The sequence below is a fragment of the Haplochromis burtoni genome, unplaced genomic scaffold (genome assembly GCF_018398535.1).
Source record: "Haplochromis burtoni strain Fernald_Lab_line unplaced genomic scaffold, NCSU_Asbu1 Contig_205, whole genome shotgun sequence".
NCBI lineage: Eukaryota > Metazoa > Chordata > Actinopteri > Cichliformes > Cichlidae > Haplochromis > Haplochromis burtoni.
The window spans coordinates 894,700-908,493 of NW_024582566.1; the positions used below are offsets into that span (position 1 = coordinate 894,700).

General features: G+C 46.5%; 2 protein-coding genes across 2 annotated transcripts in view; both read right to left on the reverse strand.

Annotated features, from left to right (window-relative positions):
- Positions 1 to 916: 916 nt before the first annotated feature.
- Positions 917 to 4,780, reverse strand: LOC102314189 (cyclic nucleotide-gated channel cone photoreceptor subunit alpha; the record flags this gene model as incomplete). Its single annotated transcript, XM_042226302.1, is given in 3 exon segments — positions 917 to 973; positions 1,558 to 1,644; positions 4,421 to 4,780. Coding segments are annotated over 2 exon segments (131 nt in total), but the record flags the coding sequence as incomplete, so codon positions are not given.
- Positions 4,781 to 8,886: 4,106 nt separating this feature from the next.
- atp1b1b (ATPase Na+/K+ transporting subunit beta 1b) overlaps positions 8,887 to 13,794 on the reverse strand; it is a 5,779-nt gene continuing 871 nt past the window's right edge. Inside the window, exons 2-6 of the mRNA XM_005938723.3 lie at positions 12,499 to 12,627; positions 11,008 to 11,163; positions 10,619 to 10,803; positions 10,402 to 10,485; positions 8,887 to 10,318 (exon numbers count right to left, since the gene is read on the reverse strand). Coding sequence (XP_005938785.1) covers positions 10,058 to 10,318; positions 10,402 to 10,485; positions 10,619 to 10,803; positions 11,008 to 11,163; positions 12,499 to 12,627 — 815 coding nt within the window. The 3' untranslated portion in view covers positions 8,887 to 10,057. The remainder of the gene's footprint in view (positions 10,319 to 10,401; positions 10,486 to 10,618; positions 10,804 to 11,007; positions 11,164 to 12,498; positions 12,628 to 13,794) is intronic.

Consider the following 13,794-nt stretch of genomic DNA (forward strand, 5'->3'; position numbering starts at 1 on the left):
TCCTTTTTGTCGTCTTTCTTTTCATCCTTTTTGTCGTCCTTTTTGTCGTCTTTCTTTTCATCCTTTTTGTCGTCCTTCTTTCTGTAATGTTCATAAACAGGTAGGGGATGTACTCTTAATATCCTCTGTTTTCCTGACATTTTCATCATCTTCTATCTCCTCCTGTGTCAGAATCATCCTCTTCAACCTTATTTATATAGCACCAAATCACAACAACACTTGGGTGACTGTTGACACAGTAGCCCAAAAAGCTTCTAATAACTGGCGGAAGCTGCTAGAAGGTGGATCTCAAGACTTTCATTTTTACAAGCTCTAGCTCAGAAAGGATGTGCTTGTCGAGGGATGCGTCCTGTCTCTAACCCCAGTGATCACCAGACAAAATGACGCCTGAATGACAGTTAACGGTTTGAAAGTCTACTAGTATAAAAAGTCCATGCATGAGAATAAAAGAGCATTAAATTCAACTGAGCTCCTTTAATACAGTCTCAGTATATTGAGAGTAAATGTCATTAACGAGGGAGCTGAGAAGGTCACATTGACATGCTAAATGCTTCTTGACACACTTCTAGTCTTTGTCCCACATTTAGTTTGTTTGATCTCTCTAAAGTCCTAAACTCAGCCCTTACACTCCACCTGAGGGCGGCCTCTAGTCTAACTCAAGAATAACACACATCTCTGTCACAAACATCCTACGCTGCCTTCGATGGCGACGATGCGTTTAACGATGAGACCTCTGCTCACCGATTGCTCAGCCCCAAATCAGACCCTCATCTGAACCACAGGTTTGACACAGCACTGATTCAGCTGCCTGAACTGAAAGGTTTGTGGACAGCTGTAGAATCTGTACACGGACGTGGAGAATGCCTGACTCATCAGTGAGATGAGAATAAAGACGTGTGAGAGGACGTCATCTTACCCGTCATTGTTGTTGCAGTTGTTTGTGTTCTTTGCGGCGAGGACCCGTTGATCATCGCTGCAAGATCGATAAATCATTGCATGGATTTGCGACCAAGGAACAATTTAAGGATAAGCGCGGTCATAACGGGCAGCAGGAAACCAACCATGGGAAGATAACACATCACACACAAAGGCACACACACACAGGTTAATTATGAGACTGTAACTGGGGTTTGAACACATGTGAATAATACAAGATCAACTGTAAATACATGCAACACGTGTCAGCGTGTCCACAGTGGGTACATGAGTGGAACAACACAGGAAACCACTTCACTTGTGTTTCCTGACATAAAGACGGTAGCAGTGCCACCCTGCTCTCTTCTCTTTTGTATTGCATGTGCTCTTCACTGGGACAGCTCCACTAATTCCTTCACTCTGCTCCACGCTGCTTCGTTTTATTCAGCTTTGTTGTGTCAGAGCCTGGAATCAGATTCCTTCGTCCTCTGCTGTGTTGGCTGTGTCTGACTGAGTACGTGGAAATCTAATTGTCAAACAACTGAAGCTAGTTATGTTCTTATCACTTTTGAAAACAGCATATTGATGTTGAGTGCATTCAGTATAATAATGTTCTGTTGCGGCTTCGGGTTGAAAGCTCACCTGTTCCCCACGGCGCCGTCTCGTCTGCTGAGGACGGGCTCCGCAGGGCCGACGCTGCTTCTTCCAAAGTGCATCCTTGAAGACTACCTCGAATGAAAAATCCAAGTGACATACTGGATTACAGGAAAACACGACCTGCACTGAGCCTGTTTCACCGGGTCCAAAGCTGCATACAGGCTCTGAGGTCAAAGGACACTTTGCTCATGTGCATGCAGCTGTCGTAATTAAAGTGTGAGCACAATGAGCACTTTAAATAGAAGTAAATAACTTTGTACTTTTTGAAGCCAAAGTCCCACATTCACAGCACTCGTTGGGCTTGGTAGTGTGACTGAATTCAATTCAGTTCATTTTATTCACACAGCGCCAAATCCCAACAACAGTCACCTCAAGGCGCTTTATACTGTAAGGTCGACCCTACAATAACACACACACAGAAAACCCCAACACTCATGTGACCCCCTATGAACAAGCACTTTGGCAACAGTGGGAAGGAAAAACTCTTTTAACAGGAAGAAACCTCCAGCAGAACCAATAAAAACTAATGATTCAGTGCAGAGAGGTCTATTAATACATAGTGAGTGAAGAAGAAACTCCCAGTGCATCATGGGAATCCCCGGCAGCCTACATCTATTGCAGCATAATTAAGGGAGGATCCAGGGTCACCTGGTCCAGCCCTAACTATATGCTTTAGCAAAAAGGAAAGTTTGAAGCCTGATCTTGAAAGTAGAGATAGTGTCTGTCTCCTGAATCCAAACTGGAAGCTGGTTCCACAGAAGAGGGGCCTGAAAACTGAAGGCTCTGCCTCCCATTCTACTTTTAAATACTCTAGGAACAACAAGTAGGCCTGCAGAGCGAGAGCGAAGCGCTCTAATAGGGTGATATGGTACTACAAGGTCATTAAGATAAGATGGGGCCTTAGTTAGGTGTGTGATGTGATTTTATGTGATTTTCAAATGCAGTTTGATATGACTGCAGCACAGACGTGGTGGTGATTGCATAGAGATTGCTTGGTTTTGGGGTCTTTCTAAGAGTCACATAGTTAGTAGTTAGCGGTTACAGTTAGCAGTAAGTGTATCTCATACTCTTCAGTTGAATGTGCTTCTTTCTACATTAAATCATGCGTTTTAAAAACAAATGTGGACTTGTGTGCTAAACATGTCAAACGGACAGAAATTATATCGGAGCAGCTGAGACACATTTTCTCTAAACACCAGGTCTCTGTGGCTTTCAAACCCCAAAACACGCTGCGCCAAAAACTGGTCCAGCCCAAGGATCGGGTCCCCGACACAAACAGAGCAACATAGTGTACGCTGTTCAGTGCCAGGATTTATACATCGGGGAAACCAAACAAGCTCTGGCTGAGAGGATGGACCAACACAGCAGAGCCACCTCGTCAGGCCAGGACTCTGCAGTCTGTCTACACCTACAGGCCAGTGGACACTGTTTCAATGATGAGGATGTAACATCCTGGACAGGGAGGAACGCTGGTTTGAGGGCGGAGTCAAGGATGCCATTTACGTGAAAAGGAAAAGACCATCTCTGAATGGAGGAGGGGCCTAAGGGTACATCTGTCACCATCTTACATGCTGTGATTGCAGCCATTCACCAACTCTCTGTGAACGGGACTCATGGCCATTGGTCAGTGATTGTTGATCAATGGTCATGAGAATTTGCATAATTAAGATTAAGGAGCTGCCCTCCCAGCCCATTGTTCCTCAGTGGGCTGGTTTCAGTCATTATGCAAATGTCCTGTTTCTAAGATTGGAACCTGCAGTCAGCTGAGACTGAAGACGTCACCTGATGATGACGAAACGTTTCTCCCACTGAAAACATCCAGATGAACAGAATCAGTTTTTGGGAGAAATGAGTACAAACTGCATAAAGAGATAAATGCACCACAACTCCCACAGCAGGGCAGTGATCCCAATCACACCACCAAAGTCACCACAGAGGTTTGAGGATGAATAAGTGGAAGATATGTGTGTGAATGGGTAAATGAGGCATGCTGTGATACAAATCATCCACAGCCAGTACCTGTTGCCAAGGATGTTCAGCAGCATATTCTGTTTTATGTGACTTGTTTCTGTCTGGAAACTATAAATAATGTTTTCTATCTATTCTGTATCCACCGCCCCAAACGTGTCAAAGCAAATGGTTGGATGTTATTTCCTGTTAAAAATGGTTTTTTCTTCTCACTGTAACCAAGTGCTTGCTCAAAAGGAAGCTGTCCGATTGTTGGGGTTTTCTCTGTGCTGTGATTTACAGGACAGAGAAAGACAGCCTGTGGAAAAGCCTCACAGACTAATAATAACGATTATGTAAGTAGTGGTATATAAATAAAACTGAACCAAATGTTGAAATGTGAAATTATAAACTGTGGCGTAGTTTCATTGTTTCATTTCAAACCTAAGGAGCAGAAACGTCCGAACACATCTGACCTCAGCTCTAGAAGCTACTCTGTGCCTGCAGTTATTAGAGAGCATGGTGATGAAGATGTGGCTGATGACACACAAAAAGGTCTGATAAACAGAAACATTTGCAGCCTGGGCTTCTACATATTTCATTTCATCCTTTTTTCTGTAGAAAATCTGTTGCATTCACATGAAATCAGAAGAGGGTTCAGCAACAATGTTGTGACCAGAGTCTGCGTTTAGTTTACGGAGCAGCAGATAAAGAGCTCCTATCTTTATTTAGCCTCGTTGGCTCTGCATGGTTCTTCTTTAGCACCGTTGACTCAAATCCCTTCACTCCAGGATCACAGCAGCTAAAATTAGAGTTTCAACCTGACATTTAAGCTCTAACTCTGGGCAGTTCTGCAGTTGTCTTTGTGCGATCACAGCCACTTCTTATTGTGTAAACTTACCTGAATGTGAGAGATGATGATGCTGAGCAGCTTCCACCTGTGAAGGGAATTGAAGATGAGCGTGGAATAAATCCCACGTCGCTCAGGTTTGTTTTCTCCTTCAAGAACCGAGCCGAGGACACCTGCTCACATACTTCTAATGCAAGTCACTGCAGAAAACCAGAGTCATGCTTTATGGTGGATGAGCTTTTCCTGTGGTGTGGGAGACTTTCTGCTTCTTGTGCACTCCGCACCACCTCCCTGCAGAAGACGGAGGGAGGGGGAGGAGGCGGAGGGAGGGGAGACATGAAGGAGTCGTTTTCCCTGCATACAAGAAGCACCAGACAAAGAGCTGGTGACACCGTCTGTGACAAACCATCGTTTTTGTGGACTTTGTGAGTCCTGACTTCACAGAACTGATCGTTTTACTGAAAGCCTTGAACAGGCGTCACTCCAGCGGTGTGACATGAACAGTGTGTGTTAGTGCAGCGGAGGCTTCAGTGTGTACTTACAGTTTGCTTATGAAGCCAATCCCACTGTGACTGTAGCTTGTGCTGGTGTAATCTTCATACATTCAAATGTTTTGACAGCATTTCCTGCAGGTAGAGAGTAGAGGCATATCAAAATAAAGACTTACTCTTTATTTTTATCCCTTCCAGTCTGAGTAAATCCTCTTACTGCGTGGACGGCTAAAGTAAAACATCAGACTCCACCTGCAGCCGACGGAGGAGCAGGACCTCCTGCAGCCTGCTCTAATCTGAGCTGGACCGCGAGCTCGCTCACCGTCTGTGCTGCTCGAGTGAGAGCAGCTGCAGAGTGGATGTGACGGCTGCACAGGACAGTCAGTCATCATCTGACTGAGGTCTCCATCAGTGAGGTAGTGGCTGTGTCTGTGGCTTCACATGAGGAGATGCAGCTGTCACTGAAAGACGTGCTCGTGTGTGTGTGTGTGTGTGCTTAGCTGCAGCCACTCAGATTAGGAGCTGTAAATGAGATTGGAGTTAAGCTGTTGATGCCTTCTGGCAGACGAAGAAGAAGAAGTGATGATCAGAGTTCATGTGTCTAGTGCGGAACAAAATCTGTAAAAGCTCAGGCAGAAAACGCTTCATGGCCGACCAACGGCTCACCACGACACACTGCTATAGAGGCCGTGTCTGTGCCATATGCACACTGATGTGCTGGGTACCAATAAACAAAGCGCTGCAGCTCAAATGAAACTAAGTGTGAGGCCTGGTGCAACTATCAACAGCTGGTTTGTACAAGCAGACAGGCCTCTCTCACTGTCATCTCTCTGCTAATTCCCAGACCTGCTGATGTGTTAACAAGCTGCTGACAGCCACTCATCTCACTCACCAATTAAATTCATTACAGCCTCAGTGGCAGCTCTACCTGCGTCCCCAGAGGAGCATCCTGCAGCATCATCATGTGCCTTCATACGAGACCTTCCAGCTTTACAGAAACAAGAAAACATCGTCTAAATAATCAGCACAGCTGAACACACACAGTCTGTGCTGCCAAGAACACAGGTTCAACCTGGTTCCCAGAGCACTCCTTTAAATAATCAGCCAAGCTGTAGCGTTAACAGACAAAAATCCCACTGATCGAGTCCCGAGTCTTCTGTTTCCTGTAGCTGCTGAAGTCTTTGCACACATAGACTGAATCTGTGTTGGTGCTTTTATGTGTGAATCTTCCTGATTATGAACCAGCGCGTCACAGGCACGGACTCACGGAGCGCTGCTGCCCTCTTGTGTTCAGAAATAATCAGCAATACATCAGTGCTTCCCAAACTTTGTTTGCGCACACATCCTCCAACCACACACCCTTATTTCGCTCCACTGCGGTTTATTTCACACCTCAAACATTTACTAAACAATTAAGCAAATACAAGTAACCTGCAATAAATGACAGGCAGTAAGAAAATAAACTCTTTTAGGCTGCGCCCGCACCTACACGGGTGTTTTTGAACACGCAGCTGTTTCGAGTCACCGAAAACTGAGATTTTTAAAACTCCTTTTTGCGTTTACGTGGACGAGGAATACAGAGTTCATCACGCAACGTCAAAGGTATGCGCCTTTTCCACGCCACGCTGTGTGCACGTTATTGTTTACGTGAGATGAACTGCAGAATGGCAGATAGAGACGAAATACTGTTAATCTGACTGTCTGCAGCTTTACAGCAGTTACTGTCCCTCCATTTACGAAGGCAGAGGCGTCATTTTACATGTAGTTGTTTTTTCCTGTGTAATAATATTCAACATTGCTGTCAATACCATCCATCCATCTTCATCCGCTTTATCCGAGGCAGCAGCCTAAGCATGCTGTCAATACATGTTCCAAATAATGCCTCTCTGTGCAAAATGGGTTCAAAAACATAAACAGCTGTGGGATCCTGTTAGTCTGTGATTTGAACAGCCCAGCTGCTCCTGACCACAGGAAAACCAACCCTGCAGGGAGACCTACCTCAGCACCTGTGCAGGTGAAGCCAAAGGGCAGACAGGCTTCACCATATTTTCTAGTCTTTGGCTTAGAATGAAGTTGGTTTGGAAACATATTCAGGGATGCTTCATCTCCTGCTGTGCGTTTGTGTGGGCCCCGTGCTAGCAGTGTCCAAGCATTGGTTTTATCCTTTTCATACCGTGCCCCCCCTGCCATGGCTCTGCGGCCCCGTAGGGGCGGGCCCCACACTTTGGGAAGGTCTGCATTAGCCCACCATTATTACTTATTATTTAGACTGTGAGCTTACTGGGCTGCTCAGAGTCACGTATCCGTGGGCACGATACGAACCCCTGGGTTTCTCCTGATGTGTTCATTGGAGTGTGACTCGTGTATGAACCCTTGGCTGCTCGGATAGAGAAGAAAAGCACGGTGCATTTACCAAACGTGCTTCGGTGTTTTCCACACATGCATCAATGCCCCTCCTGTAGTAAGACACCTGCTCACTGGTGTTGGCTGGTGGGCCTTGCTTGTTGCTGAGGATTGATTCTTTTTGTTTGGCACACAGGTGTGCTGATGCAAACAGATCGTATCTACCTGCATGCGGTGACAGGCGAGCAGGTTGATTTATGCAGAAGGAAAGTGAGCTGATTAACAAGGAAAACCAAGCGGCAGAGAACATGTAAAGATGAACAGTGAAACCAGGACACACGTGTCCAGGGGCCAAGAGGACCTCAGTTTGAAGCAGCTGTTATAAACATGTCCTGTTAAAAATCATCTCATCCTCTACAGAAAGAGAAAATCATTTCTTTATTTTCTTTGGGCCAGTGCACAGCGCTTTACACACCCAGTCACACACTGTAGATACAATCATTTTGCATCATATTTGGAATAATCTCTAATAGAGTCTGTTTCTTAATGCATTTTCTTTAAAATACAGTGAGGTTTTTTAATATTGTAATAATCCATATTCATGCAGATATGCATAACAGATCACGTTTAGTGCAAAAGCTGCTTGCCCCCCTGGCGAGCTCGTTCCTGCTCATAGCCAGCGCGCTGTGGCGTCACGGGCGATCGCTGGTTAACGGTCATCATGTGACGCATGAAAGCCAGATCGTTTCATTAAGGAAAAATGGTGATGAATAATTTTACACACACACATTAAAACAAAAAAAGCCTCAAGTAAAGGGCGCTTTGCCCCCCGGCGCCTGAAACAACATCCCTGTGTTAGCTGCACACAGCAGCTTCCTCCTGTAATTACAGAAACCCAACACTGGACACTCAACAACTGAACAGGAACAGAAATCGTCCAGTCACGGTGCCCTGCCCTCAGCCAACAACAGTTCATTCATCACTGAGGCCAAACAGGAAGAGGGGGAGGGCCCTGTCCTCTGTCACACAGACAGGAGAGCCGGACAGAGTTAGCAGACGCTCTACTTTCAGTGTTGAGACAGACTTTGTGCCACTGAAAGCAGCTTCAGACCTGTTTCCATGAAGCGTGAGATGAAGCTGTGTGAGCATCTGGAAGCTCTGAAAGAGCTCGAAAAGGAGTTAAACATGAAGTTCAGCCTGGATGTACACAAGCACGCTTAAAGCTTCCTTTGTAGTCTTTTTGTCATGTGACTGCACATGAAAGGGCCTGCACACATGCACTCTGAAAACAGGATGGCTCCCAGTTCACCAGTGCCGAATGTCTGCTTAGACGCAGAGTTGAAGTGAATAACAGAGTTTCCTGTTTTATAGAGCCTATAGCTCGAGCTGGACCAGGCGACCCTGGATCCTCCCTTAGCTAGCTGCAATAGCTCTGCATCCCATGATGCACTGGGTGTTTCTCCTTCACTCTGTTTAATCATTAACTATCAGTCTGTCCCCTGCAGTATGTAAACGCTCTACTGCATTACGAGCACGACACGAAGTATAAAGGGTTTTATACTGAGCTGCAGGACGTGGACTCCAGGCAGGAAGGACACAGCCCCTCGTTGGGGATGGCGGGCAAACACATGATGCAAATGTGACGCCGACACGAGAACAGACAAAAAGAGCACGACACCAGAGGAAGGTCCAGTCGGACTTTATTGGTTTCTATCTGATTAAATGAACAGATGAAAAGTTGACTGGAGGTAAATTTATGGTCGAATGTTTTACATCAACATGAGATCCTACAGATTAAAGCCAACATCGTCATTCATCTAAGCCACCGAGCTCTGCGTGAACTCCGTGTTTTTGGACAAATGCATGGACATCAGGCCTGTGGAAGTTAGCCGCCTGTCAGCTCTTCGTTACACACTCGCCTACATTCACGGCCAGAACATAAACTCAGAGTCAACCGTTAAAGGTCGCAAGGCAAGACGCTGACAGCCTACAAAAGGCGTACTGCATTGCTTCTGATAAAGACTCTCTTACACTCATCACTTTGGTATTGCATTATACATTACAATATTTTGCAAAGAAATAAAATGTACAACTGCATAAATATAAAAGTCTTCCAACATGTTTCATGGTTGCAAACATTCAGAGAGTTGCCAACAAAACAAAAACAAACCCTTTAGTTAGCACCGTCGCCCTTATAACAGGCCAGGGTCTAACACACTGGACACGAGTCTACATTCAAGGCAGAATCAAAAGTTAAAGGCATGAAACAAATAAAACCCAATCACACAATTGAACGATTTAAGGAGGTCTCCCACGATCAGCTGTAAAAGAAATGAAGAGGAGAGGTTTCCTGGAGTGCAGCGTTTTCCTTACATAGATCACAGCGAGGAACCATTTTATTATTAATGTTATTATTAAGGACATGTCTGAGGCTCATGGCTGGCACTGCTGAAGCTTGCTCATACAGTAAGATGAGGTTGAAGGACCCGATCTGTACACTCCAAAGAACTAGCTGCTAAAACCACACAGGCAGCGATACAGAGGGGACAGACAGCTCGCTATGCCGCGCACACAGACTCCGTGGAAGTGTCCCATGGCTTGTTTAGAGGTATCATTTACAGCACACTAAATATTATCATTGGCCCTATTGCTACGTTCCCCTAAATTTGATTCTAAGGCTAAGACAGAAATACAGAAGCAAGTGATGAAAGCAGATTACACAACAGTCCCTAACAGCGTTTCCCCTTCACTCAGCCAACACGAGCTAATAGCTACAGCCTGCCCCTCTCATCTCATACAACTGACTGATACTACAGGGGGGTGGGGCGGGGGAGTGCTATGGGCCTGATGGCGGTCATGATTCTTCAACCTGGATCTTGATCTCAAAGCGTCCCTGGTAGCGGTCCTTCTCGCTGTAGTCGATGTTATCTCCGAACACTTTGCACTCGATGCGGAGGTCAGTGTTCCGGGTCAGGTTGGTGAACTGCAGCGCCACCAGCGGCTGCAGGTACTGCGGGTGCAGCTTCTTGCCGTAATAGGGGTAGTACTGCAGGGGGAACCCTTCACCGATGCCGTAGTACTTAATCTCTCCGATCTTATCAGCGTCCTCCTCTTTCTGGAAGAGAGAACGTGCATACATGAATTCGTTGTCAGACGACAGTGAGGCCATGCTACATGCTGCGTGCGGGCTGTGCGTACCTTGCTGGTGCAGTAAATGGGGATCACGTTGGGCTGCACCTTGGGTTGAGCCTCCTCAGGAATACTCTCATTAGAGGTAGGAGGCTAAAGAAAGAAGACGAGTTAGCCAAACCGTATGAGCGCCGACCGCTGCTGGGCTTTAACAACTAAGGTGACATTTTCAACCAAGCATTGCACTGCTTTGGTCTCCAAGTAAACAAAAGAAGGCTAAAGTTACCCGCGGGCGGTAGTTGACAATTCTGTTCAGCTTCACAATCAGACAGGGTTTGCCCTCCTTGAACCCAAACTCTGTGTCCTCCAAGCCAGAGCAGGGTCCCAGCAAGGCCCTGGAGAAGCGACAGGCCTTTCGGACACCCACATCACTGTCCAAGTCACCCCTGTTCTTGTAGTCTGCAGGTTGATCTAGAGGAACAAGTAAAGGGTTAAGTTTCCTAAAGTTGGGTTCTTCCAGGTCCAACATGGCATCTATCATAGTGATGGAAAGGATCCCAAACCACCACGTACAAGCTCAGCCGAGCGGTAACAGATGTGTCGGACAACAGCACTTCCTGTTTGCAATCACATTTCTGTTATTTTCCAGCAGAAACTAGTTCAAGTGACGCTTACCTCCACAGTCTTCAAACTTCATCTGGTCTTTCTGTTTACTCTCATCGTACTTGTCCAGGAACTCCCTCAGAGCCTTCGTGTGAGGCAGGAAGGTCTCCACGGCTCGGGGGTTGAAGGCCATCTCAGCTTTATCTGACCGTGGGGTGTGTGTGAGGCCTGCAGGTGCACAATCACAGCCAACATTAACAACTATTGTGATGTCACCCAGTACGGTTTTCAAATCCAATCATTTTGGAGGCAGACGCCATATTTGCATAATGCTTATAGATAGACCAGGTGAGTGCGGAGACGAGTGGCTCAACAGGTGGAGCTGGGTGTCTGCTAACCGGACTAATGGCACTGAAGCCAAAGCTGCCCCGCCTGGTGCCACTGCTGTATGAGACTGTGTGCACAGACTGTACATGCTTATAGCACTGACTTGCTTTTGAGCCTCAGGTGGCCATTGAAGGAACTGCAGTTTGGCACTTTCAGTGCTGCTCATCATCAACACCAGATCTACCAACACAATAAACAGTCCTGCTGTCACAGAAGCTCACAGGCATCCTGGCAGTAGCACCACCTTTAAAGCTACCAGACATTCAGAGTTACAGTGAAAACACACACTGCTGCCAACGTGCAGAATCAGTGCAACATCGATCTCACGGCAGCATCCGAGGGGCAGATAGCGTTTCCCTCGGCTTTCAGTCATTGTGCTAAGATGGGCTGAATACAGTCTGAACTGGGACTCGGATGAAAGCGATGATGACTGGATATGAAAGCTGATAAGTGATTTTAAAGATAAACAGGGCCGCGCAGCAGTGAGTGCTTCGTGTGTAACAGCAACGATCGCTACACGACTTTAGCTGAAGACATGAGGATGCAAAGAAGCCAACTGCCCCCAGCTTCAGTCTGTCAGTGTCACACACACAGCCGGCCCTCTGTCATGGAAACAGAGCCGTGGTGTGTACACAGCAGAGGCAGCGGGGCCATTATGCGGCGAGTTCTTCTCCACAGCAACGTCAGGCAGGCCAGACTGAGCTCAGGTGCTTTAAAGGCTACTTTCAGGTTTGGAAAAGTCTTTTTATGTGTGCCACAAGCAGTCAAACAAGTGATGCCCAGCTTTGTGGTTACTGTATGTGACTGTGCTTCACGTCTGCACCTCAGACGCCCTAGATATCGCTCGCTGATCAAGAAAACAACTGAAAAACTTCAGATGACGTCATTAAACTACAAGCAACATGACAATCTCTCTATTCAAAGTTAAACCCTGAAATGTTGGAATAAGTGGGAATTTTGTCAAAGGGTTTTTGGGAATGTTGACTAAATCGTGATAAAATGTTGGAGTTCTTACTGTGCAAACTGTAACATCTCCTCTTACCAGCAGCACTTTATAGAGACAGCGAGTTCAGCTCATTGCTGCTGCCTCCACAACAGTCCCAGTTTATCATGGGACCTCTAATAAAGATTAACTGGCCATCCTGTGAAGAAGATCAGCAGACTTCCATCTCTTACCAGGGGGTGCAACTCTGTCCTGCCAGGTGGGCTTGTATTCACTCAGAGTGAGCAGCATTGCTTGGATGGTGCCAATGAAGATCCCAGCCAGGCAGCCGTAGAATATAACATAGAACAGCGTAATTTTGACTGTGGGGGGAAAGGAAAGAGAGTGTCAGCACAGAGAAAGTTAAAACTGCTGAGAACATGGAGGAAATGGTGTTAGTTACTGCTGACTGGAATCAATATTTTAGAGGTGGTGCAGATGATATGTTACATGATCTTCAGACTAATCATATGGACCGTACAGCTGTGACTCAGAATGAAACTACAGCGCTAATGAGGAAACAGAAACAAGGTCGCCAAAAAGGAAAAGGTCAGAAGCCGAGTCAGCACAGACGACTGGTTTCCACGGTTGGTAGAACGAATGAGACGCAACACAACAAGAACAGCCTCAAACCTGCAGGACAGACGAGTGCTGTGAGGAAGGTCACAGTAAGACGGCGCGCGAACGCCTCACTGTCACGTGGTAACAGCAGAGCTACTGCGTTAGACACTTTGTCTCCGTCTCCTAAGGAGACTTTCACAAGACTTCACGAAAATTAGCTGTTATAAAAAACTCAGTTAAGCCGAGTGACAGCAGAACCTCGGCTTCAAGCGCACCTTTGACCTGACAGAGCTGCAGTAAGCCGGCTGATAATAGAGTCTCCAGATTCATTTAGATTAATGAGTGGCTGGAGCTGCTGTGTGTGCACAGAGCAGACAAAATGACTGCAGAGCCATGCGTCACTCTGAGGGGGAAACACTTCCCAGCCATGAGTGCTTTAAACCTGACACGCCAACACTTCTATAGAAACAGTGTAAAACACACTTTTAAGGAGTTTGAGTGAACTCGGAATGAGGCTCACAAAAGACTCCAACTACATCCCTGTATCAGTAACACAGAAACACGATCCTGTAAAGTCTGTCCTCACAGGACTTCAGCCTGCTCATCAGCACACTGCAACTCAAACCCCGAATGAATCCAGTTATGCTACTGTGAAGTTTATTCCCAGCAGCTCAAAGTCATCCAAACCCCACAGCCACGATTCACCTCGCTGCTTGCAGGGTGTAGGTGCACGCGCCTGTCCTCACGGTGTCACAAGGTCACCTGAACCAGTTATGTGACATTTTACCGGAAGTCGTTACCGGCAAGGGCATCTTAAACTCCAGCATCCCCCGGGCACTACGGCCCTCAGTGCCAGGACATCTGTAGGACACACACTTCAGTTACCACACACACACACACACACACACACACACACACACACACACACA